Below are 26,448 nucleotides of genomic sequence, written 5' to 3' on the forward strand. Positions count from 1 at the left end.
TTTAGTTCTTCTTCACTTTCTGCCATAAAGGTGGTGTCATCTGCATATCTGAGGTTATTGATATTTCTCTGGGCAATCTAAATTCCAGCTTGTGTTTCCTCCAGCCCAGCGTTTCTCATGATGTACTCTGCATGTAAGTTAAATAAGCAGGGTGACAGTATACAGCCTTGACATACTCCTTTTCCTATTTGGAACCAGTCTGTTGTTCCAAGTCCAGTTCTAACTGTTGCTTCCTGACCTGCATATAGGTTTCTCAAGAGGCAGGTCAGGTGGTCTGGTATTCCTATCTCTTTCAGACTTTTCTACAGTTTATTGTGATCCACACAGTCAAAGGGTTTGGCATAGTCAATAAAGCAGAAATAGATGTTTTTCTGGAACTGTCTTAGTTTTTCAATGATCCAAAAGACCTGTACTTTTTTTCCCTCTATAATTTTATTTGTATGCATGTTTAAGGTTAAAAATCCAATTTTAAAAAAGCTACAAAATGAAGTTTCTCACTCTACCCCCATTTTCCTTTCCTTTTTTGTTAACTTTGATTCCAGCGTATATTGTTATTTATTCATTGTTCTATTGATATTTGGTTTCTGTTCTTTTGTTTTATGAGCATTGCTTCTGTAACTAGTCTTATACATGTCTCCTGGTATATTCTTGGACATATCTCATGTAAGCATTTCCAGAGAGTCATGTACTCCCAGGAGCAGTGGAAGAGAGATCTGGTATTTTATTTCCATCCCAGTGCTCGAAATTGTTGTGTTATGTTTTTTGAAGATCTGGAGTATATAATATGGTGTTTTCAGTTTGTATTTTTCTTACCAGTAATGAAGTTGCATATTTTTCATATATTTATAGACTATTTATGTTTGCTTTTCTATGAAATGTCTGTTAAACCCAGGTGCCAGCAAACTTTTTCTGTAAATAGCCAGCTTGTAAGTCTTTTAGGCTTTGTGGGCCATGCAGTTTTTGTTAAAACTATTCAGCTCTGCTATTGTAATGTGAAAGTAGCCATAGATAATGTGTAAATGAATGATTTGACTGTGTTCCAATAAAATTTTATTTTATGGATAATAAAATGAAAATTTCATATAACTTGCATGTGTCACAAAATATTACTGTTATTTAGATTATTTTTAACTACTTACAGATACAAAAATCATTCTTACCTAATCCTACTGTTGATAGTTTGCTGATCCCTGATTTGATTTACCAATTTTGGGTGAAGGAATGTTAATTTTTTTCCTCATTGATTTGTAAGAAATCATTTAATATGTTCTGTATTATTCCTTGCTTAGTTTATTTTTGTTTTGAATAGTTACTCCCAGTTTGGTTATGATGTCTTTTGAGAAACAAAAGTTGTTAATTTTAGTGAAGTTGAATTTTATCCTTCTTTTTTGGTTTGAGAGTGTTACGTTTTCTAAATCAATCGGTTCTCTGAATTCATAAAGGTATTCCCCTACATCACCTTCTAAAAGTTATATGATTTTGCCTTTCACTTACATCTTTCATCCTACTTGAAACTGATTTTGTTTTAATATGATTGAGGCTGGAATCCGTTTTCACTTTTTTGAACATTGGCTTCTTTTTTCCTAGCATCATTTATTTAATAGATATCCTTTTCTTACCGTGTACAGTTACTGTTCAGTTGCTAAGTCGTGTTCAATTCTGTGTGACCCCATGGACTGCAGCATGCCAGGCTTCCCTGCCTGGAGTTTGCTCATACTTGTGTCCCGTTAGTTGATGATACTATTCAAGCATCTCATCCTCTGTCATCCCTTCCCCTCCACCTTCAGTCCCAGCATCGGTGTCTTTTCCAATGAGTTGGCTCTTGGCTTCAAGTGGCCAGAGTATTGGAGCATCAGTCCTTCCAATAAATATTCAGGCTTGATTTCCTTTAGGATTGACTGGTTTGATCTCCTTCCTGTCCAAGGGACTCTCAGTAATCTTCTCCAGCACAGTTCAAGAGCATTAATTCTTCTGTGCTCAGCCTTGTTTATGGTCCAATTCTCACATCCATACGTGACCACTGGAAAAACCATGGCTTTGACTGTACAGACCTTTGTCAGCAGAGTGATGTCTCTACTTTTTAATACTCTGTCTAGGTTGGTCATTGCTTTTCTTCCAAGGAGCAAGCATCTTTTCATTTCATGGTAGCAATCACCATCTGCATTGATTTTGGAGCCCAAGAAAATAAAATTGATAAGTTAAATTTCATTCAGTGAGATTCAGGGAGATTGTTTTGTTTTGTTTGTTTTGCAGGGATTGGGGAAGACAAGAATACTTCATAGATTGTGTTGAGTATCTTCAAAGGATGCACAGTTTCTTGCTATCTTTGTAATGTTAAAAACCATCATTTCATTAAGGGTTGCAAAATGGTAATACTCTGATTCAGAATATTCGAAAAAATTTCTTCTTTATTAAATGGGAGTCTTCACCAGTTTATATGCTGACATCTTCAAAATTTTGGCTACTCATAAGTTTATGCCCCAGTAGATTTCTTAGTCAGGGCTCATAGTTGTAAGAATGATACTCCATGAACGTTTATATGTTGCATTACATTTATATTTGCAAAGTACTCTGACTGGATTTTGATTCTTTAGCTTGCATTTTCTTTTCTAGATGATTTTAAGCATGTTATTCTATATTTTCTGGCCTAGTGTGAATGTTCAGTCAAACTGCTGCTGCTGAGCCTGTTGACAGTTTCACTTTCTTTCTCTTAGAAAGACTTGGTAATTTTGCCTAAATATTCAGAGCTGATTGGAAGCTTTGTGTAGGCAGGACTTTGGACAGGTGAACATAATGGCAGATTGTAGGCAGTAATGCAGTGATTTTATAGCCTCAAAACTTGAGTATCTATAGAGTTTTTGTTTGTTTGTTTTCTTTTTCTCTCAGGCCAGTCATTTTCCTTTTAGAAAAGTATTATAAGTATAGGCCTGACAGTGTAAGTTCAGGGAGCCAGTTGGATGAAGAATGAGGGGATCTTATGTTTTTACTTAAAATACCCATCTTTTAGTATGATCTTTTTATTTACCCTTTATCTATGCCTGTTGTCTCCTAGGCCACAATCTCTGCACTAAACACTGTTTTATGAAAATTTCTTCTCTTCTGTTGGACTCAAGGGGGGTAGTCACAAGTCACTCATGTGACTTATGGAAGTTATTCTGGTTTTCATTGATTAATTTAATAGTATTAGGGATATTATTGTCTACCTTCTGATAATATTTTACTGCTTATGTAGTATATCCTAGCAACACTCTACTATCAGTTCCTACTTTTGTTGCCTTTCACAGTGTTATTATAATATGTTTTACTTTTGTGTATGCTGAAAGTTCTCAGTGTATATGTACTGATTTAGGTTTAGTTTTCTTTTAGAGAAATTAATTTTTTACAAGACATATACTATCTTACCTTTATTCTAACCATTTCTGGAATTAATTTTTTCATGTAGCTTCAAAGTTCTGTTATTTTTATTTCCACCTGAAGAAGTTAATGATTTCTTATAATGCATCTCTGCTAGTTATGATTTATCTCATCTTTTGGCAGGAAGGAGGGATCAGAACTAGGGAAAAAAAGCACTTTTATTTCACCTTCATTATCTGAGTGATATTTTTGCTGTGGCTGCTGCTGCTAAGTCACTTCAGTCATGTCCGACTGTGTGACCCCATAGACGGCAGCCCACCAGGCTCCCCCGTCCCTGGGATTCTCCAGGCAAGAACACTGCAGTGGCTTGCCATTTCCTTCTCCAATGCATGAAAGTGAAAAGTGAAAGTGAAGTCGCTCAGTCATGTCTGACTCTTAGCGACCCCATGGACTGCAGCCTTCCAGGCTCCTCCATCCATGGGATTTTCCAGGCAAGAGTTCTGGAGAGGGGTGCCATTGTCTTCTCCAGATACTTTTGCTAGGTGTACATAATTTCTTGTCTTTATCTGACTGCCTTTCTGGATTTGTGTATAGTGTGTCTATATAGATGTAAGTATATTTTCATATTTGTCCTGTTTGAAGTTTTCTGTGCTTTTTGGATCTCTCTCTATATATTTTTTATGTCTTTTCAGGTAGTTCTTCCTACCTCCATCTCCTTCTTCCCTCACCTCCCTTTCCTCCTCCATCTCGTCCCTATTCTTCCTCTTGGGTTCCAAAAATTACTTTTAGATTCTTGTTAGAGATCATCTCATGACCTTTAGATCCTCTGTTCTTTTCCCATTCTTTTCTCATTATGTTTCATTTGTATAATTTCTGTTGACCTGTTTTTAAGTTCACTCATTGTGTCCTTGGCTCCATTGAATATAGTGATAAACCCACTGAAAGTATTCTTCATCTGCTACCCTGTTTTTAAATCTTTATTTGTTTACCTTTTTTTTTTTTTTTTCCATTTCTTGGCTCACATTCTTTAGTCTGTTCATTCATATTTTCCACATTTTCCATTCAAAGCACCTGCCTTATTAATGATAATAATTAAAAATCCATTGGCTGAATGTTTCAACATCTATGTTATAGGCAAGTCTTTCTGTTGATTGCTTTGTCATTCATTTTTTTAAATTTCTTTTTGGGGTGTTTTGTAGCTAATGATTGACTGTCAGACATCATGTATAGGGTAACAGAGATGGTAATGAACGGTATTTATGTCTGAAAGTGAGTGTGCCTTCTTTTTCTGCTAATGTTTTAGCGTGGGGAGTTAAATCACGTTAATGGAGAGCTGAGGGCAACAAGGTTAGTGCCTTTCCCATCGTTTTCCTGATGGTACTTTGGGCCTTTTCCAGGGTGGAGGCTTCTCCTTTCTTTGAGGATTGTAGCAAGGAAATCTTTGGTATTCCACTGTGACCCTAGTCACTTAGGAATTCCCAACATAAAGTGCACAATGAAATGCTTACAACTGACTGAGTGTGAGCTCCTCTGTGTCTGTGACTCCCAGGGATTCTGTGTCTCCCATTATTAGTTCATAGTCAACCTTTACCATTTTATCTCAGTTCTTCTTACCTAATGTTATGGTATATGGCATCTCTTTTCTCCTGCCCCTTATCCTAGGTGAGCTGGTGCTTAAGATTCTGTCTTTCTTGAAGGTACCTTATTTTTTCTTTAGATTTCAGGCCGCTTGGTTGGCTTGTAGCCTCAGATTTCTAATGGTTTTAAGAAAAGTTAAGAGGCTTCCCTGGTGGCTCAGAGGGTAAAGTGTCTGCTTACAATGCGGGAGACCCAGGTTCAGGCCCTAGGTTTGGAAGATCCCCTGGAGAAGGAAATGGCAACCCACTCCAGTATTCTTGCCTGGGAGATTCCATGGATGGAGGAGCCTGGTGGGCTACAGTCCCTGGGGTCACAAAGAGTTGAACACAACTGAGTGACTTCTCTTTCTTTCTTTAAGAAAAGTTAAAAATTTTATAGGTTGTCTGTTTTTGTTTTTCTCATTCTTAAGGTTTGCAATGACCTCTCTTCAGCATTCTGTATCCTAGGCAGAAGCAGAATACCTATAGACTTAAGTAGAGTCTCATTTTACACCTCAGCCTTCAGTCAATCTCTGATTCCTAAGGTTTTTTTTGTTTCATGGTTGGAATTTGTTTACTTATGGTTCTTCAGCCCTCTGCCCTGCTTCTAGCATTTAGAAGGGCCAGGAAAACTATAACGTAGTTAAAAATTAAGTTAGTGAGTACTCTGTTTGTCTTTCAAAATATTTCTGTCGTTCCACATCTGCTAATATCTCCAACCATTTTTAATTTATTGCGGAGCTTGAGACGTCATACTGCTATAGGTAATTCTTATTTGGCAGTTGAGATGACTCAACAAACTAATAAGGAACAGGAGTTTTGTGATAGGAGAAGACTCCTTTGAAGGATCTGGAAAATCTATTCACATACCTCAGATCAAGAAAATAGATTATCAGTTTTGACAGTGAATGAAAAATACATTTATATGGCAGTTCTCAGTACAAAAGTATACTCACTAAATGAAAAGGTGTAGTCTGATTTTTTTTTTTTCTGTTTTTCCCACTAAAAAAATCTTGTGCCAAACCTACCAAATTGATTTCATCCCAAAAGGGAACTGCCACTTCTGTTTTGAATAATCTTGTGTAGATTCTAGTAAGGATGTTAGAATTGTTGTCTTATTTATACTTGGCTTGACTGTTTTGAAGATTTTCCAAATATGTGTGTATGTTTTGTTTTTATTTTTGCCCTGAAGACATTCTATCCAAAGTGGATTTTGACGATTGAAATTTTCTCTCTTTAAGGCTGTTTATATTACCGGGAAAGAAGTTTTCAGCTTCAAAATGGTTTCTTATATGGGTGCAACTGCTGGTTCTGCATACACAGATATGAATGTAGTTGATATGCAAGTTAATTTAACTGTTGGTTGCATTGAAGTAGTTCTTGTCAAAAAATTTCTGTATTCTATATTGGTAAGTATGTTAATTGATTTTTTTATTTATTTTTGCCTACTAGTTGGAAAGTGTTTGCTGTTTCTCAAGCATAGATAAGGAATTCCTTGCTTGATTATTTCCCCCTGCTTTTTAAAAATATTCCGGGTACCGTTTATCCTGACTGAAATGTATAGTATCACTTATATACTATCATTTTTCACATGGGAATGTTCTAGTTAATTGAAATATGTATTTTATAGACATTAAATATATGTACATTTTATATATGTTATGTATATTTAATTTTTTCTTTTATGTATAATTCGTTTAAGTATTTTACCTTTCAGCTCTTACTAAAAGTGCTAAATATACAATTGAAGTCCGGTTTGGTTTCAGATAATCATTGGGAAAATTACATTTCCTATTGTAGTCTATGAATATTTGGGGCTTTGTGGGATTTAGATTTAATCCCTATGACATTTCCCTAAGGTATATAAACTCTATTTCTGCCTTTCATAGTTTGTTTTTCTTTTGCTGGCAGCTGATATTTTTTCCTGTAACTGTCATGCCTGTCTCTGACTTCACTATTCATTCCTTTAACTAAATTGTGGTATAAACTAGATAATCAGTTAGTTCAGTCAGTCAGTCATGTCCAACTCTTTGCAACCCTGTGAACCGCAGCACGCCAGGCCTCCCTGTCCATCACCAACTCCCAGAATCCACCAAAACCAATGCCCATCGAGTTGGTGATGCCATCCAGCCATCTCATCCTCTGTCATCCCCTTCTCCTCCTGCCCTCAATCTTTCCCAGTATCAGGATCTTTTCAAATGAGTCAGCTTTTGATTCTAAATAAATAATCTTGTTGTCTCTGTGATCTTTTTAACTGAGGTTATCATGCAGTTTTTCTTGACAAACATTTTTATTACTGTTTTACCGTACAAATGTAAATAAGCTCTGTGTGCATTGAGGTTTTATAGGGAAATACAATACGATTGTTTAGCCCTTAGGAAAGTGAGATTAAAAGAGAAATAGATACCAGTGAAACATTGCAGTATCCCCACGCTGCTTTGTTCCAAGGACTAGGTTTTTATTGTTTTACTGTGTTTCTGTATCTGCATCTTTTTGTTTCCCAACTTCTATTGCAGAAGATTAAGGTTTAATGTAGACAGACTTTGAATAAATGTTGCTTAGTTGTACCAAGAGAAAGTTTTTCTTACGGAGGTAAAATCATAAATAGTGATACATTTAATAATTTCTTTCATTAATGGTAGCCTTAAGAATATAATTCTGTTTTCTTTATAGGCTTTTATAGATAATTTTCAAGCAGGTAAACAAGCCTTAGCGGAGGCAACTGTTCAGGCAGCAGGAATGGCTGCTACTGGTGTAAAAGAACTGGCACAGAGGAGTTCTAGAATGGCATTGGATGTTCACATCAAAGCCCCTGTTGTGGTTATCCCACAGTCTCCAGTTTCTGAAAATATTTTTGTTGCTGATTTTGGACTAATTACAATGAAAAATACATTCCATGTAATAACAAAGAGTCCGACCAACCCCCCACCCATTATTGATTTGATAACGATAAAGCTAAGTGAAATGCGACTATACAGGTAAGCTTTTCACCAGTATATTTATGTAGAATGCAGTCTTTTTCTAATTTTTTTTCTTTTAAAGGCTTTGGTATCTTGAGTTTTCTTTTTAGAATTGAATTTAATTTTATTATAACTATACTTAATTTTGTGGGTTTTTTCCCCCTTCCCCAAGTATTTCTTGATAAAATCAATTATTGTCTTGTAGTTTTTAAAAACCTAGAAAACACAGGAAGCTCAGCTCGGTGCTCTATAATGACCTAGAGGGGTGAAATGGGGGGAAGAGGGAGACTCAAGAGAGATGGGGGTATATGTCTACTTATGGCTGATTCACATTGTTGTACACCAGAAAGTAAATGTTGTAAATCAATTATATTCCAATAAAAAAAAATTTAGTGATTAAATAAATAAATACCTAGGAAAATATTAGATAATTAGACATGCTGTAAAATTTGTTATCTGAGGAAGTATATTTGTATTTATTGTCAGTTCTTCATAAATTAGGAGGTTATAGAAGAAATAGGAGAATTTCTAATATATTCATTCTCTCTGGAAATACAGCATGCCCAAAGTACTCTATCAGCTTTGTGCTGTGGTTCTGATATGCTAATTAAACACACACACACACATACATATCCACACAGAGTAGAGTACAATCTTATATATTCACTCTGCATAGGATTAGTAAATAGCGGAATTAAGTGAATATCCAGATAGTTCCAAAACTTTTACTGTGCTATTTCTAATCACACATTCTAGATTTAATACCCTGTTCCTTTTACAACTGGGATTCATTTCTATTTAAACCTCTCACTTGCTCTTTTCTTTGTGTACTTTCTCTTTAATCTCATTCTATTTATTGTTTTCCTTTTATTTTTGCTGCTTCTCTTTGGCTCCTGGCATGTCTGTGTCCCTCCTGCCACTTTCCATCAATTGAACATTTTAAAAACAGCCTTATTTGAGATGTAATTAGTATATAATAAATTGAGTATATTTAAAAGTATACAGTTTGATAAGTTTGTGTATACACTTGTGATAATTTGAGTACAGTTATATTCTTCCTTAAATATTTGGTGGAATTCACCAGTGAAGCCACTGGGGCTGGGATTTGCTTGTGGAAGATTTGTAACTACAATTTCCATTTCTTTAGTAAGCTTGGTGCTATATGAATTATTTTATGAATGATCGTTAATATTTTTAAGAAACATGTCTTTCATCTACATTGTAGAGTTTTATGACATAAAGTTAATAATATTATTTTATTCATTAATACCTATATTGATACTATCTCCCTTATTCTTGATCTTTATAATTTATGCTTTTTTATTAATTATTCTGGCTAGAGGTGTATCAGTTTTACTGCTCTTTTTTTTTTTTTCCTGTGGGATAAATGGTATCCATTATTGTTTCCCTTCCAGTTTTATTGATATCTAGCATTATATAAGTTTAAGGTATACAACATAATGATTTGACTTACATACATGATGAAATGATTACAACATAAGTTTAGTAAATATCCATCATCTTATATAGAGACAAAATTAAAGGAATAGAAAATATTTTTTCTTGTGATGAGAGTGCTTAGGATTTACTCTCTTAACAATTTCCCTATATAGCATACAACAGTGTTAATTTATCATGTTGTACATTATATCTGTAATACTTATGTATCTTACAACTGGTAGTTTGTGCCTTCTGACTACCTTTATCCAGATTGCCCTCCTCCTATCCCTTGCTTCTGGTAACCACAGATCTTAACTCCTTTTTTTATGAGTTTGTTTTGAAGTATAACTGACCTATAGAACTATGTTAGTTTCTGTTACACAACATAGTGATTCAGCATTTCTGTACATTTCAAAAAGATAGCCATGTTACATCTCTAGCTAACATCTGTGACCATACAAAGATATTACATAATTATTGACTATATCCTCCACACTATACCCATGACTCATTTATTTTGTAACTGAAAGTTTGTACCTCCTAATCTCCACTTATTTCTTTCCTCCCCCATCTCTCCTCTTTAGCAAGCACTTGTTTGTTCTCTATATCAGTGACTCTTTTTTGTTATTTTGTTCATTTCTTTTGTTCTTTATATATAAGTAAAATCATGCGGTATTTATCTTTCTCTGTCTGATTTAATATCCTCTTGGACACCATGTTGTCACAAATGACAAGATTTCATTCTTTTTATAATGGTTGAGTAATATTTCGTTGTGTGCATGTGTGTATACACACACACACACACACACACATACACACACACACACATCTCTATCCATTTACCTACTGATGAACATTTAGATTGTTCACATTTTAAATACTCAGGAGTGGAATTGCTGAGCAGGGCTAGTTCCTGACAAAGCTGGCTGCGGTGTTTGGGGTGTTGCAGAGTTGGGAGGCTCAAGGTCAGTTATTTGGATGGTTGAAGAGCTCAAGGGTTCCAGAGCTGGTGTTGGGCCACTGGTGGCAGAGCTGGTTCCTGGGCCAGCTAGGAGCTCAGGGGATCCTATAGGAGTTGGCCTGCTGTGAGTAGGTGGAGCTGTGCCCACATTCAGCCAGCTGCTTGATGTGGGATGTCCCAGCACTGGTACCTACTAACTGGTGGGTTAGGCCAGGTCCCAGTGTTATGAGCTAGAGAGAAGATTCCAAAATGGTGCTTCCTAGAGCATTGTCCTTGTGTTTGAATAAGGGCCCAAAAATGGCTTCTGTCAGTGTCTCTGTCCCCAGTGTGAGTCCCAGAAGATTCCTGCTTCTCTGGGAGGCTCGCTAATAGCAAGTTGATCTTACCCAGGCTCCTTTTAAAGAGGGATGGTATGGGGAGGGAGGTGGGAGGGGGGGTTCAGGATTGGGAACACGTGTACACCCATGGCGGATTCATGTTGATGTATGGCAAAACCAATGCAATATTGGAAAGTAAAAAAAAATAAAATAAAAATAAGTAAGTAAATAAATTACTGCTTCTTCCCTTGATCTTAGATCACGTGAGAGTTTGTGCCCTTTAAGAGTTGAGTCTGTTTGCAATTGCTCTCTGACTCTCCCAAAAGTATGCCCCACTGGTCTTCAAAGTCTCATTCTGGGGACTTTAGATTGGGCAGCCTGATGAGGATTGTACCCCTAGTTCCTTGGGGACAACTTGTGCAGTTATAATGATCCTTCCGTTTGTGGCCTACCTGGGGGTATGGTTTTTTACTGCACTGTGTCTACCTTCCTTCTACCTGTCTTGATCCTTTTTATATCTTCAGTTTTAAAGAGATTTTCTGCTAGTCTTCAGGTCATTCTCATTGAGAGCTGCTCTGTAAATATTTGTAAATTTGGTGTGCCACTAAGAGGAGGTGATCTTCCAATCTTTGTATTCTCCGTCGGCCATTCCCTGGTTATCCATTCTTGAACATTCAGTTGTATTGCTTTTAAAGCACCAGCTTTTGGATTTCTCTCATCTGTCTTCTCTTTCATTGATACCTGCTTTGATATTTTTTATTCCTTCTGCTTCCTTTGATTTTAATTTTCCTCTTGTTCTAATTTTCTCTAGGTGCTGATTCAGATGACTGATTTGAACATTTCTTTTCTTGTATATGCATTTAGTGCTGAAATTTTGGGGTTCTTCTCTGTAGCCCTGTCCTCTATGTCATTTTACCATATGATCTCTACCTGCCTTGGTTTCCCTGGATTCTCAGCTGTTTTCTTAAATCATGGACTTATTTTGGTTATTTCTTGGCTTATCCACCCCCTTGCTTTTTCAGGACCTTTAAATTATCTCAAAACAATTAAAGTTGGGGTAGTCATGGGATTCATCTCGTTTTCTTTCTTGTTCCTCAGTAATCACCGCCCATTGCCTGATGTCCTTTGTCTTGAAAATCATTTGTTAATATATTTTGTATGTGTGTCTTTGTTGCAGAGGGAGAGAGAGGAATTCTTTCAGGCAGGAGGGTAAATCTAGTTCATGTTATTTTATCTTAAATGGAAGGATAAATTTCCATCAGTAGAATATTTGGGTATTTATTAAGCATGTAATATATCCCAAGCACTGTGCTAGGAACATGAAGTATCATAGTGAGCAGTTTTTACAAGAGGTGAATAGATTGTGTGTGCATACTAAGTTACTCCAGTTGTATCTGGCTCTTTGCGACCCTGTGGACTGTAGCCCGCCAAGCTCCTCTGTCCATGAAATTTTTCAGTCAAGAAAACTGGTGTGGGTTACCATTTCCTCCTCCAGGGGATCTTCCCAACCCAGGGACTGAGCCCACATCTCCTGAGTCTGCTGCTTTGGCACGTAGGTTCTTTACCCCTGAGCCACATGGGAAGCCCCATTTTGAGTGCATTATTTTTTCTAAATATTTTAAACTATAATTTTTTTAAAAATCTATTTTCCTGTTGTTAAAAACTTAAGTTGATTCATTTTTATTGTTTTAAATAGCATTATAATGCTGATTGATTTCTTTATCAATACTTACATGATTTTCTGCTCTTTTCTTTAGGGTAATATGTTTCCTTCAGATGAATTCCTCGAAATAGAATTACTTGTTTATAGAGTAAACCATTTTCCCTAAAATAACTTTATTGCAAAGATGTTAATTGTAATATAAAATTTAAAAAAAAATATATAATACTTCTGTAAGGAAAGATGTAGAATTTAAGGGCCAGTAAGAAATCTTAAATAATCATAGAATATTTTCCTATACCTGGTATTATAAAGGTGTCAGTTTCTTATAAATTAATTTTGTATATTTAATGCACTCAATAAAAAATCACAACAGCAATTCTTTTAAAGTCTTTCAGAATTATTGTAAAGTTTTTCTGGAAATATAAATAGGGGGCAGGATGTTGCAAAGATTTTTTGAAAGAAAGAATTGAGATAGCATATGGAAGAATTATAACAATCTTAGAAGTACTACTAAAATATTAAATTTCACTAAATACTACTAAAATATATTATAACACTACAATAATTAAGATAGTGAAATAGTATAAAACTCACCAGCTGACTGTGTGGGTGCGTGAGTGTGTATCACCATTATTCATATATAACAGTCAAGCTCATTATTCATACATTCCACATTTGTGAGTGTTTCTGCTTGTTGAAACTTACGTGTAACCCCAAAATCAATATTCATGTCACTTCCACAGTCATTTTTGGGCATGCACAGAGCTAGCTGCAAGACGTTTGAGTCTCCCAAGGCCTGTGTTCCCAGCTGAGGTGTTAAAGAAGAATACCCTGCCATCTTATGTAAGCTCTTCTGCTGTAGACATGAGGTTTTTTTTTGTTGTTTTTTGTTTTTTTTGCATTTAGGGTATTTTCCTTGGTAATTTTGCTGTTTAAAACGTCCCCAGAGCATAATGCCAGTAATAAAAAAACTAAAATGGAGTGAATCATATGTTAATGAATTATCTCAAGAATGATCTTAAAAAACTAAGGACAAATAACAACATAAGTACCAGTTATATGGTAGAGAAAAACTTGATAAATTAAGCACTGAAAACAGAAGGAAAATGATAAGGGAAGAATATCAGTTGGCTTTGACTGTTCAAAATATAAGTTTCTGAATATTAATTACCAAAACCAAATGCTAGCATATAGGATAATTAGCAACATCTTTAATAATCAATGAAAATCATTAGTTATTTTAAGACAGTAAGACAAAAAAAAATTAGTAAAGAACAAGACTAAATTATTCTTTTCAGGAACAATAATAGCTGCTGCTACTGCTGCTGCTGCTAAGTCACTTCAGTCGTATCCGACTCTGTGCGACCCCATAGATGGCAGCCCACCAGGCTCCTCTGTCCCTGGGTTTCTCCAGGCAAGAATACTGGAGTGGGTTGCCATTTCCTTCTGGTACCTAGCTAATAGAAATGTTCAACTTCATTAGTAATCAAGGGAATGAAAATTAATACAGTGAAATAGTATAGTTTGCCTATTAAATTTGACAGATCTTAATAATCAGTAATTCTCAATCTGGGTGCAGGGAGATAGATACTCTCATATGTTGTTTACAAATTGATATATTGATTTACTTTCTTGAATTTAGCAAATAATTAAAGAGTACATGTCATATTGTTATCATCTGAGACAGGTACTGACAGTACATCAAAGAATAAGATATAGTCCCTACCCTCATGAATCATTCTATTTGAAACTACAGACAGTGACCAATTAAATATATATTAAAGAGTGGTAGAACAGTCATTAAAAAGTAATAATGCCATTTGCAGCAACATGGATGGACCTAGAGATTGTCATACTGAGTGAAGAAAGTCAGACAAATAAGGAGAAATATCACATGACATCCCTTAAATGTGGAATCTAAAAATAAAAAATACAAATGGACTTATTTACAAAATAGCAAGAAACTCACAGATTTAGAGAATGAATTTACGGTTGCTGGGGAGAGGGATGGAGAAAGGGATAGCTGGGGAGTTTGGGATTGACACATATGCTCTGTTAAGTTTGAAATGGATAACTAGCAAGGATCTACTGTACAGCACATGGAACTCCGCTCAGTGTTGGGTGGCAGCCTGGATGGAAGAATGGATACATGTGTATGTATGGCTGGGTTCCTTCTCTGTTCACCTGAAACTGTCACAACATTGTTAATCAGCTGTACACCAATACAAAATAAAAAGTTTAAAATAATAAATATATAAAGTGGTAGTAAAACTCAGGATACTTGTGGTATTACACAGGAAAGGTTCAGTTCAGTTCAGTCGCTCAGTCATGTCTGACTCTTTGCGACCCCATGAACCGCAGCACACCAGGCCTCCCTGTCCATCACCAACTCCCAGAGTCCACCCAAACCCATGTCCATTGAGTCAGTGATGCGATCCAACCATGTCATCCTCTGTCATCCCCTTCTCCTCCTGCCCTCAGTATTTCCCAGAATCAGGGTCTTTTCAAATGAGTCAGCTCTTCGCATCAGGTGGCCAAAGTATTGAACTTTCAGCTTCACCATCAGTCCTTCCAATGAACACCCAGGACTGAACTCCTTTAGGATAGACTGGTTGGATCTCCTTGCAGTCCAAGGGACTCTCAAGAGTCTTCTCCAACACCACAGTTCAAAAGCATCAGTTCTTCTGCGCTCTTCTTTATAGTCCAACTCTCACATCCATACATGACCACTGGAAAAACCATAGCCTTGACTAGACAGACCTTTGTTGGCAAAGTAATGTCTCTGCTTTTTAATATGCTGTCTAGGTTGGTCATAACTTTCCTTCCAAGGAGTAAGCGTCTTTTAATTTCATGGCTGCAATCACCATCTGCAGTGATTTTGGAGCCCAGAAAAATAAAGTCAGCCACTGTTTCCACTGTTTCCCCGTCTATTTGCCATGAAGTGATGGGACCAGATGCCATGATCTTCGTTTTCTGAATGTTGAGCTTTAAGCCAACTTTTTCACTCTGCTCTTTCACTTTCATCAAGAGGCTCTTTAGTTCTTCTTCACTTACTGCCATAAGGGTGGTGTCATCTGCATATCTGAGGTTATTGATATTTCTCCCGGCAATCTTGATTCCAGCTTGTGCTTCCTCCAGCCCAGCATTTCTCATGATGTACTCTGTATATAAGTTAAATAAGCCAGGTGACAATATACAGCCTTGGTGTACTCCTTTTCCTATTTGGCACCAGTGTGTTTTTCCATGTCCAGTTCTAAGTGTTGCTTTCTGACCTGACCTTGAGAAATACAGATTTCTCAAGAGGCAGGTCAGGTGGTCTGGTATTCCCATTTCTTTAATAATTTTCCACACAGTTTGTGGCGATTCACACAGTCAAAGGCTTTGGCATAGTCAATAAAGCAGAAATAGATTGTTTTCTGGAACTCTCTTGCTTTTTTGATAATCCAGCAGATGTTGGCAATTTGATCTCTGGTTCCTCTGCCTTTTCTAAAACCAGCTTGAACATCTGGAAGTTCATGGTTCACATACTGTTGAAGCCTGACTTGGAGAAAATTGAGCATTACTTTACTAGCGTGTGAAATGAGTGTAGTTGTGCAGTACTTTGAGCATTCTTTGGCATTGCCTTTCTTTGGGATTGGAATGAAAACTGACCTTTTCCAGTCCTGTGGCCACAGCTGAGTTTTCCAGATTTGTTGGCATATTGAATGCAGCACTTTCACAGCATCATCTTTTAGGATTTGAAATAGCTCAACTGGAATTCCATCACCTCCACTAGCTTTGTTAATAGTGATGCTTCCTAAGGCCCACTTGACTTCACATTCCAGGATGTCTGGCTCTAGGTGAGTGATCATACCATCATGATTCTCTGGGTCATGAAGATCTTCTTTGTGTAGTTCTTCTGTATATTCTTGCTACCTTTTCTTAATGTCTTCTGCTTCTGTTAGGTCCATACCATTTCTGTCCTTAACTGAGCCCATCTTTGCATGAAATGTTCCCTTGGTATCTCTAGTTTTCTTGAAGAGATCTCTAGTCTTTCCCATTCTATTGTTTTCCTCTATTTCTTTGCACTGATCACTGAGGAAGGCTTTCTTATCTCTCTTTGCTATTCTTTGGAACTCTGCATTCAAATGCGTGTATCTTTCCTTTTCTCCTTTGCCTTTTGTTTCTCTTCTTTTTGCAGCTATTTGTAAGGCCTCTTCAGACAGCTGTTTTGACTTTTTGCATTTCTTTTCCATGGGGATGGTCTTGATCCCTGTCTCCTGTACAATGTCACGAACCTCCGTCCATAGTTCTTCAGGCACTCTATCAGGTCTAATCCCTTGAATCTATTTGTCACTTCCACTGTATAATGATAAGGGATTTGATTTAGGTCAAAACTGAATGGTCTAGTGGTTTTCCCCACTTTCTTCAATTTAAGTCTGAATTTGGCAATAAGGAGTTCATGATCTGAGCCATAGTCAGCTCCTGGTCTTGTTTTTGCTGCCTGTATAGAGCTTCTCCATCTTGGCTGCAAAGAATATAATCAGTCTGATTTCGGTGTTGACCATCTGGTGATGTCCATGTGTAGAGTCTTCTCTTGTGTTGTTGGAAGAGGGTGTTTGCTATGACCAGTGTGTTCTCTTGGCAAAACTCTGTTAGCCTTTGCCCTGCTTCATTCTGTACTCCAAGGCCAAATTTGCCTGTTACTCCAAGTGTTTCTTGACTTCCTACTTTTGTGTTCCAGTCCTCTATAATGAAAAGGACATCTTTTGGGGGTGTTAGTTCTAGAAGGGCTTGTAGGTCTTCATAAAACCATTCAGTTTCAGCTTCTTTAGCATTATTGGTCGGGCATAGACTTGGATTACCGTGGTATTGAATGGTTTACCTTGGAAAAGAACAGAGATTATTCTGTGATTTTTGATATTTCATCCAAGTACTACATTTTGGACTCTCTTGTTTACTATGATGCTACTCCATTTCTTCTAAGGGATTCTTGCCCACAGTAGTAGATATAATGGTCATCTGAATTAAATTCACCCATTCCAGTCCATTTTAGTTGGCTGATTCCTAAAATATCAATGGTCACTCTTGCTGTCTCCTGTTTGACCACTTCCGGTATGCCTTGCAAGATTCATGGACCTAACGTTCCAGGTTCCTATACAGTATTACTTTTTATAACATCGGACTTTTCTTCTGTCACCCATCACATCCACAACTGTGTGTTGTTTTTGCTTTAGCTCCATTTCTTCATTCTTTCTGGAGTTATTTCTCCACTGATCTCCAGTAGCATATTGGGCACCTGCCGACCTGGGGAGTTCATTTTTCAGTGTCCTATCTTCTTGCCTTTTCATACTGTTCATGAGGTTCTTAAGGCAAGAGTACTGAAGTGGTTTGCCGTTCCCTTCTCCAGTGGCCCACGTTTTGTCAGAACTCTCCATCATGTTTGTCCGTTTTGGGTGGCCCTACACAGCATGGCTCATAGTTTCATTCAGTTAGACCAGCTGTGGTCCATGTGATCAGATTGGTTAGTTTTCTGTGATTGTGGTTTTCAGTCTGTCTGCCCTCTGATGAAGAAGATTAAGAGGCTTTATGGAAGCTTCCTGATGGGAGAGACTGACTGAGGGGGGAAACTGGGTCTTGTTCTGATGAGCAGGGCCATGCTCAGTAAATCTTTAATCCAATTTTCTGTTGATGGGTGGAACTGTATTCCCTCTATGCTGTTTACCTGGGCCCAAACTATGGTGGAGGTAATGAAGATAATGGGCACCTCCTTTGGATGATCCTGTGCATATACTGCTATACTCACTGCCCGCAACCCTGAAGGAGGCCACCACCGACCCACACCTCTGCTGGAGACTCCTGGACACTCTGGGAAAGTCTGGGTCAGAGTCTTGGGGGTCACTGCTCATTTCTTCTGAGTCCTGGTGCACACAAGGTTCTGTTTGTGCCCTCCAAGAGTCTATTTCCCAGTCCTGTGCAAGTTCTGGCAGCTTTATGGTGGGGTCAGTGGTGACCTCCTCTAAGAGAGCTTAGTACCCAAGTCTGCTGAACCCAGAGCTCCAATCCCTGTGGCAGTCCGCTGCTGACCGTCCCCACGGGAGACAGTCAAACACAGTCCTGACTCAGTTTCTGTGGGGACCCTGGGTCCTGGTGTGCACGAGGTTTGTTTGAGCCCTCTGAGCGTCTGGTGGGAATGGGGTTTCCAGCCACTATGGAGAACAGTGTGGAGATTCCTTAAAAAACTGGAAATAGAACTGCCTTATGATCCAGCAATCCCACTGCTGGGCATACACACTGAGGAAACCAGAAGGGAAAGAGACACGTGTACCCCAATGTTCATCGCAGCACTGTTTATAATAGCCAGGACATGGAAGCAACCTAGATGTCCATCAACAGATGAATGGATAAGAAAGCAGTGGTACATATACACAATGGAGTATTACTCAGCCATTAAAAAGAATACATTTGAATCAGTTCTAATGAGGTGGATGAAACTGGAGCCTATTATACAGAGTGAAGTAAGCCAGAAGAAAAAACACGAATACAGTATACTAACGCATATATATGGAATTTAGAAAGATGGTAGCAATAACCCTGTGTACGAGACAGCAAAAGAGACACTGATGTATAGAACAGTCTTATGGACTCTGTGGGAGAGGGAGAGGGTGGGAAGATTTGGGAAAATGGCATTGAAACATGTAAAATATCATGTATGAAACGAGATGCCAGTCCAGGTTCGATGCACGATACTGGATGCTTGGGGCTAGAGCACTGGGACGACCCAAAGGGATGGTATGGGGAGGGAGGAGGGAGGAGGGTTCAGGATGGGGAACACATGTATACCGGTGGCGGATTCATTTTGATATTTGGTAAAACTAATACAATTTTGTAAAGTTTAAAAATAAAATTAAAAAAAAATAAACACGAATTCGCCTCTCCTACTGTTTTTCTGGGGCTTCTCCTTTGCCCTTGGGCGTGGGGTATCTCCTCACGGCCACTCCAGTGCCACACAGCTGCCACTCCAGTGCCTACAGTCTTACTGGGGTTTCTCTGACCTTGGATGTGGGGTATCTCCTCACCACCACTCCAGCGCCACGCAGCTGCCATTCCAGTGCCACATGATTGATACCAATTAAAGTGTAGATGTATTATTTAGGAGGACCACTTTGAGGTTGTCATTTGAAGGTATATTGGGAGGCTGCTTTGGTCTCATGTTAGTTGAAAGGCGTTTGGTAACCAACTAGTCTTTTCACAATTCCTGAGGCTCAGTCCTACCCTTACACGGACTTGGAAAGGCAAATATGGTACACCTTAATATAAAATTATACATACTCAACTGTATTTGATCTGCAAAAATAGAAATTTCATATTTGCAGACTAGTTTCTTGTAAAGGGATATGTAGTAATCTTCTGATATGTGTAAATCTGTGAATTTAAATGTTTTCATATTAAGGTCTTGTATAATGCATTTTGTTTTATGTAGAGAACATTCTCATTTTAAGAGTTTATTGTCCAACATGTATATTTTTGGCACTTTTTAATATATTATAAAAATCCTATTTAAAAGTTTTATTTTTCTTTAACACAGAGAACTTCAGCTCAGAGAAACGTCACCTAGGTTTCTAGGGAGGTGGAACGTCTCTCATTTTTCATGGAAAGACTATTTGATTCCATTTTCCTCTGCACACACACAAAATTATTTATTTCTATTATTTATATATAAAATGATTAATTTTTTCTGATACTGTATGAAATTTATTAAAAACAATTTTATTTCTACTCATAGGACTCAATATATTAATGATGCATACCAGGAAGTACTGGATCTACTATTGCCATTAAATCTTGAGGTGATGGTTGAGCGAAATTTATCGTGGGAGTGGTTCCAGGAAGTTCCTTGTTTCAATCTAAATGCTCAGCTAAAGCCCATGGAGGTAACTTTTAAATCCTTATTGATGTATCTTTTGTTGGTTAAAAATTATTGTTTGGGGACATAAGTCATTTTGTATGTACAAGTTATGTAAACATACCTTGGTCAGAAAAGAGATAGTAGCTCATGTATATAAACTAGAATGCATTGAATGTTGATCTTTTTTTTCTTTTCTGTTTTTGTAAAAAGATTTTTTTTCATTTTTTAAAAAAAATTTATTTATTTTATAATTGATGGATAATTACATTACAGAATTTTGTTGTTTTCTGTCAAATCTCAACATGAATCAGCCATAGGTATGCATATATCCCCTCCCTTTTGAACTTCCCTCCCAATTCCCTTCACATCCCATCCCTCTAGGTTGGTACAGAGCTCCTGTTTGAGTTTCCTGAGCAAAACAACAGATTCCCATTGGCTCTCTATTTTACATATGGTAATGTAAGATCCATGTTACTCTTCCCATACATCTCACCTTCTCCCCTCTCCCTATGTTCATGAGTCTATTTTCTATGTCTGTTTCTCCATTCAGTTCAGTTGCTCAGTAATGTCCAACCTTTTGTGACCCCAAAACTGCAGCACACCAGGCCTCCCTGTCCATCACCAACTCCCAGAGCATACACAAACTCATGTCCATTGAGTTGGTGATGCCATCCAACCATCTCATCCTCTGTCATCCCCTTTTCCTCCTGCCTTCACTCTTTCCCAGCATCAGGGTCTTAACAAATCAGTCATCTCTTCGCAGCAGGGGCCAAAGTATTGGACTGTCAGCTTAAATACCAGTCCTTAGAATGAACACCTAGGACTGATCTCCTTTAGGATGGACTGGTTGGATCTCCTTGCAGTCCAGGAGACTCTCAAGAGTCTTCTCCAACACCACAGTTCAAAAGCATCAATTCTATTGTGCTCAGCTTTCTTTACAGTCCAACTCTCACATCCATACATGACCACTGGAAAAACCATAGCCTTGACTAGACGGACCTTTGTTGACAAAGTAATGTCTCTGCTTATTAATATGCTGTCTAGGTTGGTCATAACTTTCCTTTTAATTTCATGGCTGTACTCACCATCTGCAGTGATTTTGGAGCCCAGAAAAACAAAGTCAGCCACTGTTTCCACTGTTTCCCCATCTATTTCCCATGAAGTGATGGGACCAGATGCCATGATCTTCGTTTTCTGAATGTTGAGCTTAAAGCCAACTTTTTCACTCTCCTCTTTCACCTTCATCAAGAGGCTCTTTAGTTCCTCTTTGCTTTCTGCCATAAGGAGGGTGTCATCTGTATATCTGTGCTTATTGATATTTCTCTCAGGAATCTTGATTCCAGCTTGTGCTTCTTCCAGCCGCACATTTCTCACGATACACTCTGCATATAAGTTAAATAAGCAGGGTGACAATATACAGCCTTGATGTACTCCTTTTCCTGTTTGGAATCAGTCCGTTGTTCCATGTCCAGTTCTAACTGTTGCTTCCTGACCTGCATACAGGTTTCTCAAAGGGCAGGTCAGTTGGTCTAGGATTCCCATCTCTTTCAGAATTTTCCACAGTTTATTGTGATCCATACAGTCAAAGGCTCTGGCATAGTCAATAAAGCAGTAGATGTTTTTCTGGAACTCTCTTGCTTTTTTGATGATCCAGTGGATGTTGGCAATTTGATCTCTGGTTTCTCTGCCTTTTCTAAAACCAGCTTGAACATCTGGAATTTCACAGTTCACATATTGCTGAAGCCTGGCTTGGAGAATTTTGAGCATTATTTTACTAGCATGTGAGATGAGTGCAATTGTGTAGTAGTTTGAGCATTCTTTGGCATTGCCTGTCTTTGGGAGTGGAATGAAAACTGACCTTTTCCAGTCCTGTGGCCACTGCTGAGTTTTCCAAATTTGCTGGCATATTGAGTGCAGCACTTTCACAGCATCATCTTTCAGGATTTGGAATAGCTCAACTGGAATTCCATCACCTCCACTAGCTTTGTTAATAGTGATGCTTCCTAAGGCCCACTTGCCTTCACATTCCTGGGTGTCTGGCTCTAGGTGAGTGATCACACAATTGTGATTATCTGGGTCGTGAAGATCTTTTTTGTACAGTTCTTGTGTGTATTCTTGCTACCTCTTCTTAATATCTTTTGCTTCTGTCTGGTCCATACCATTTCTGTACTTTTTTGAGCCCTTCTTTGCATGAAATGTTCCCTTGGTATCTCTAATTTTCTTGAAGAGATCTCTAGTCTTTCCCATTCTATTGTTTTCCTCTATTTCTTTTCATTGATCACTGAGGAAGGCTTTCTTATCTCTCCTTGCTATTCTTTGGAACTCTGCATTCAAATCTTTCCTTTTCTCCTTTGCTTTTTGCTTCTCTTCTTTTCACAGGTGTTTGTAAGGCCTTTTCAGACAGCCACTTTTCTTTTTTTGCATTTCTTTTTGTTGGGGATGGTTTTGCTCCCTGTCTCCTGTACAGTGTCACGAACCTATGTCTTTAGTTCATCAGGCACTCTGTCTATCAGATCTAGTCCCTTATATCTATTTCTCACTTCCACTGTATAATGATAAGGGATTTGATTTAGGTCAAAGCTGAATGGTCTAGTGGTTTCCCCCACTTTCTTCAATTTAAGTCTGAATTGGAGCAATAAGGAGTTCATGATCTGAGCCATAGTCAGCTCCCAGTCTTGTTTTTGCTGACTGTATAGAGCTTCTCCATCTTGGCTGCAAAGAATATAATCAGTCTGATTTCAGAGTTGGCCATCTGGTGATGTCCGTGTGTAGAGTCTTCTCTTGTGTTGTTGGAAGAGGGTGTTTGCTATGACCAGTGTGTTCTCTTGGCAAAACTCTGTTAGCCTTTGCCCTGCTTCATTCTGTACTCCAAGGCCAAATTTGCCTGTTACTCCAAGTGTTTCTTGACTTCCTGCTTTTCCATTCCAGTCCTCTATAATGAAAAGGAAATCTTTTTTAGGTGTTAGTCTAAAAGGTCCTGTAGGTCTTCATAGAACTGTTTAACTTCAGCTTCTTCAGCATTCCTGGTCGGGGCATAGACCTGGATTACCATGATATTGAATGGTTTGCTTTGGAAAATAAATTCTTCAGTATTATTTTTCTACATTCCATATATGTGTGTTAGAATATGATATTTATCTTTCTCTTTCTGACTTACTTCACTCTGTATAATAGGTTCTAGGTTCCTCCACCTCATTAGAACTGACTCAAATGTGTTCTTTTTTATGGCTGAGTAATATTGTATTGTGTATATGTACCACAACTTCTTTATCCGTTCATCTGTGGATGGACATCTAGGTTGCTTCCATGTTCTAGCTATTGTAAATAGTGCTGTAGTGAGCAGTGGAATACATGTGTCTTTTTCAATTTTGCTTTCCTCGGGGTATGTGCCTAGGAATGGGATTCCTGAGTCAGATGGTGATTTTATTCCTAGTTTTTAAGGAATCTCCATACCGTCTTCCATAGTGACTGTTTTCATTTACAGTGCAAGACTGTTCCCTTTTCTCCAAACCTCTTCAGCATTTATTGTTTGTAGATTTTTGATGATGGCTGTTCTGACCCATGTGAGGTAATACCTCATGTAGTTTTGATTTGCATTTCTCTAATATGTGCAGTGTTCAGCACCTTTTCATGTGTTTGTTAGCTGTCTGTATGTCTTCCTTGGAGAAAAGTTTGTTTAGGTCTTTCTGCCTCTTTTTGATTGGGTTGTTTGTATTTCTGGTATTGAGTTGTATGAGCTGCTTGTATACTTTGGAAGTTAATCCTTTGTCAGTTGTTTCATTTGCTTTTATTTTCTCCCATTCTGAGGGTTATCTTTTACTTTGCTTATAGTTTCCTTTGCTGTGCAAAAGCTTTTAAGTTTAATCAGGTCCCACTTGTTTACTTTTGTTTTTATTTCCATTACTCTAGTGGGTGGATCATAGAGGATCTTTCTTTGATTTATGTCATTGAGTGTTCTATGTTTTGCTCTAAAAGTTTTATAATTTCTGGTCTTACATTTAGGTCTTTAATCCATTTTGAGTTTATCTTTGTGTATGTTGTTAGGAAGTGTTCTAATTTCATTATTTTACATGTAGCTGTTCAGTTTTCCCAGCACCATTGATTGAAGAGTCTGTCTTTGCCCCCTTTTATATTCTTGCCTCGTTTGTCAAAAATAAGGTACCCACAGGTGCCTGGGTTTATCTCTGGGCTTTCCATCTTGTTCCATTGGTCTACGTTTCTGTTTTTGTGCCAGTGCTATACTGTCTTGATGAATGCAGCTTTGTAGTATAATCTGAAGTCAGGAAGTTGATTCCTCCAGCTCCATTCTTCTTTCTCAAGACTGGTTTGGCTATTTGGGGTCTTTTGTATTTCCATATGAACTGTGAAATTTTTTGTTCTAGTTCTGTGGAAAAGTCATTGGTAATTTGATAGGGATCGCCTTGAATCTATAGATTGCATTTGGTAGTATAGTCATTTTCTCAGTGTTGATTCTTCCTACCCAGGAACATCGAATATCTCTCCATCTGTTTATGTTGTCTTTGATTTGTTTCATTAGTGTCCTGTAATTTTTGTGTACACTTCTTTTGTCTCCTTAGCTAAGTTTATTTCTAGATATTTAATTTGATTTTGTTGCAATGGTGAATGGGATTGGTTCCTTAATTTCTCTTTCTGATTTTTCATCATTAGTATATAGAAATAAAGTAATTTTTGTGTATTGATTTTGTAGCCTTTGACTTTGCTAAATTCACTGATTAGCTCTAGTAATTTTCTGATACTGTCTTTTGGGTTTTTTATGTCATCTGAAAACAGTGAGAGCTTTAGTTGTTCCCTTCCGATCTGGATTCCTTTTATTTATTTTTCTTCTCTGATCGCTGTAGCTAGGACTTCCAGTTGTTTTAGGTGTAAAGTTAGGTTGTCTGTTCGATGTTTTTCTTGTTTCTTGGGGTGGGATTGTATTGCTATAAACTTCCCTCTTAGAACAGCTTTTGCTGCATACCATAGCTTTTGAGTTATCGTGTTTTCTTTGTCATTTGTTTCTAGAAATTTTTTTATTTCCCTTTTGATTTCTTCAGTAACCTATTGGTTATTTAGAAATGTGTTGTTTAATCTCCATGTGTTTCTTTTTCTTACATTTTTTTTCTTGTAATTGGTATCTGGTCTCAAAGCGTTGTGGTTGGAGAACATGCTTGATACGGTTTCAGTTTTCTTAAATTAACTGAGGTTTGATTTGTGACCCAAGATGTGGTCTATCTTGGAGAATGTTCCATGTGCACTTGAGAAGAAGATGTATTCTTCTGCATTTGGATGGAATGTCCTGAAGATATCAATGAGATCTATCTCATCTAATGTATCATTTAAGACTTGTGTTTCCTTGTTAATTTTCTGTTTTGATGATCTGTCCATTGGTGGGAGTGGGATGTTCAAATCTCCTACTATTATTGTGTTACTGTCAATTTCTCCTTTTATGTCTTTTAGTGTTTCAAACAATGGCAACCCACTCCAGTACTCTTGCCTGGCAAATCCCATGGACGGAGGAGCCTGGTAGGCTGCGGTCCATGGGATTGCTAGGAGTCGGACACAACTGAGCGACTTCACTTTCACTTTTCACTTTCATGCATTGGAGAAGGAAATGGCAAGCCACTCCAGTGTTCTTGCCTGGAGAATCCCAGGGACGGGGGAGCCTGGTGGGCTGCCGTCTATGGGGTCGCACAGAGTCGGACACGACTGAGGCGACTTAGCAGCAGCAGCAGTGTTTGTCTTATGTATTGAGGTGCTCCTATGTTGGGTGCATAGATATTTACAGTTATGTCTTCCTCTTGGATTGATCCCTTGATCATTATGTAGTGTCCTTCCTTATCTCTTGTAATCTTCTTTATTTTAAGGTCTATTTTGTCTGATATGAGGATTGCTACTCCAGCCTTTCTTTTGCTTCCCATTTGCATGGAGTGTATTTTTCCATCCTCTCACTTTCCATCTATATGTGTCTTTAGGTCTGAAGTGGGTTTCTTGTAGACAGCATATATGTGGGTTTTGTTTTTGTTTCCATTCAGCCAGTCTGTGTCTTTCAGTTGGAGCACTTAATCCATTTACATTTAAAGTTCAGTTCAGTTCAGTCGCTCAGTCGTCTCTGACTCTTTGCAACCCCGTGAATCACAGCATGCCAGGCCTCCCTGTCCATCATTAACTCCGGTAGTCTACCCAAACTCATGTCCATCAAGTCGGTGATGCCATCCAGCCATCTCATCCTCTGTCATCCCCTTCTGTTCC

At 37.9% G+C, this 26,448-nt stretch overlaps 1 protein-coding gene across 2 annotated transcripts in view; it reads left to right on the forward strand.

The window, feature by feature from the left end:
* VPS13A (vacuolar protein sorting 13 homolog A) overlaps positions 1-26,448 on the forward strand; it is a 276,506-nt gene that overhangs the window by 127,188 nt on the left and 122,870 nt on the right. For both annotated transcript variants that reach the window (XR_011567943.1, XM_070794243.1), the window contains exons 32-34: positions 6,212-6,379; positions 7,644-7,948; positions 20,077-20,224. Coding sequence is in view for 1 of the 2 variants with exons in the window: in XM_070794243.1 (XP_070650344.1) it covers positions 6,212-6,379; positions 7,644-7,948; positions 20,077-20,224 (621 nt within the window). In the remaining variant the exon portion in view is untranslated. The remainder of the gene's footprint in view (positions 1-6,211; positions 6,380-7,643; positions 7,949-20,076; positions 20,225-26,448) is intronic.

Source organism: Bos indicus, chromosome 8 (genome assembly GCF_029378745.1).
Source record: "Bos indicus isolate NIAB-ARS_2022 breed Sahiwal x Tharparkar chromosome 8, NIAB-ARS_B.indTharparkar_mat_pri_1.0, whole genome shotgun sequence".
NCBI classification, from domain to species: domain Eukaryota; kingdom Metazoa; phylum Chordata; class Mammalia; order Artiodactyla; family Bovidae; genus Bos; species Bos indicus.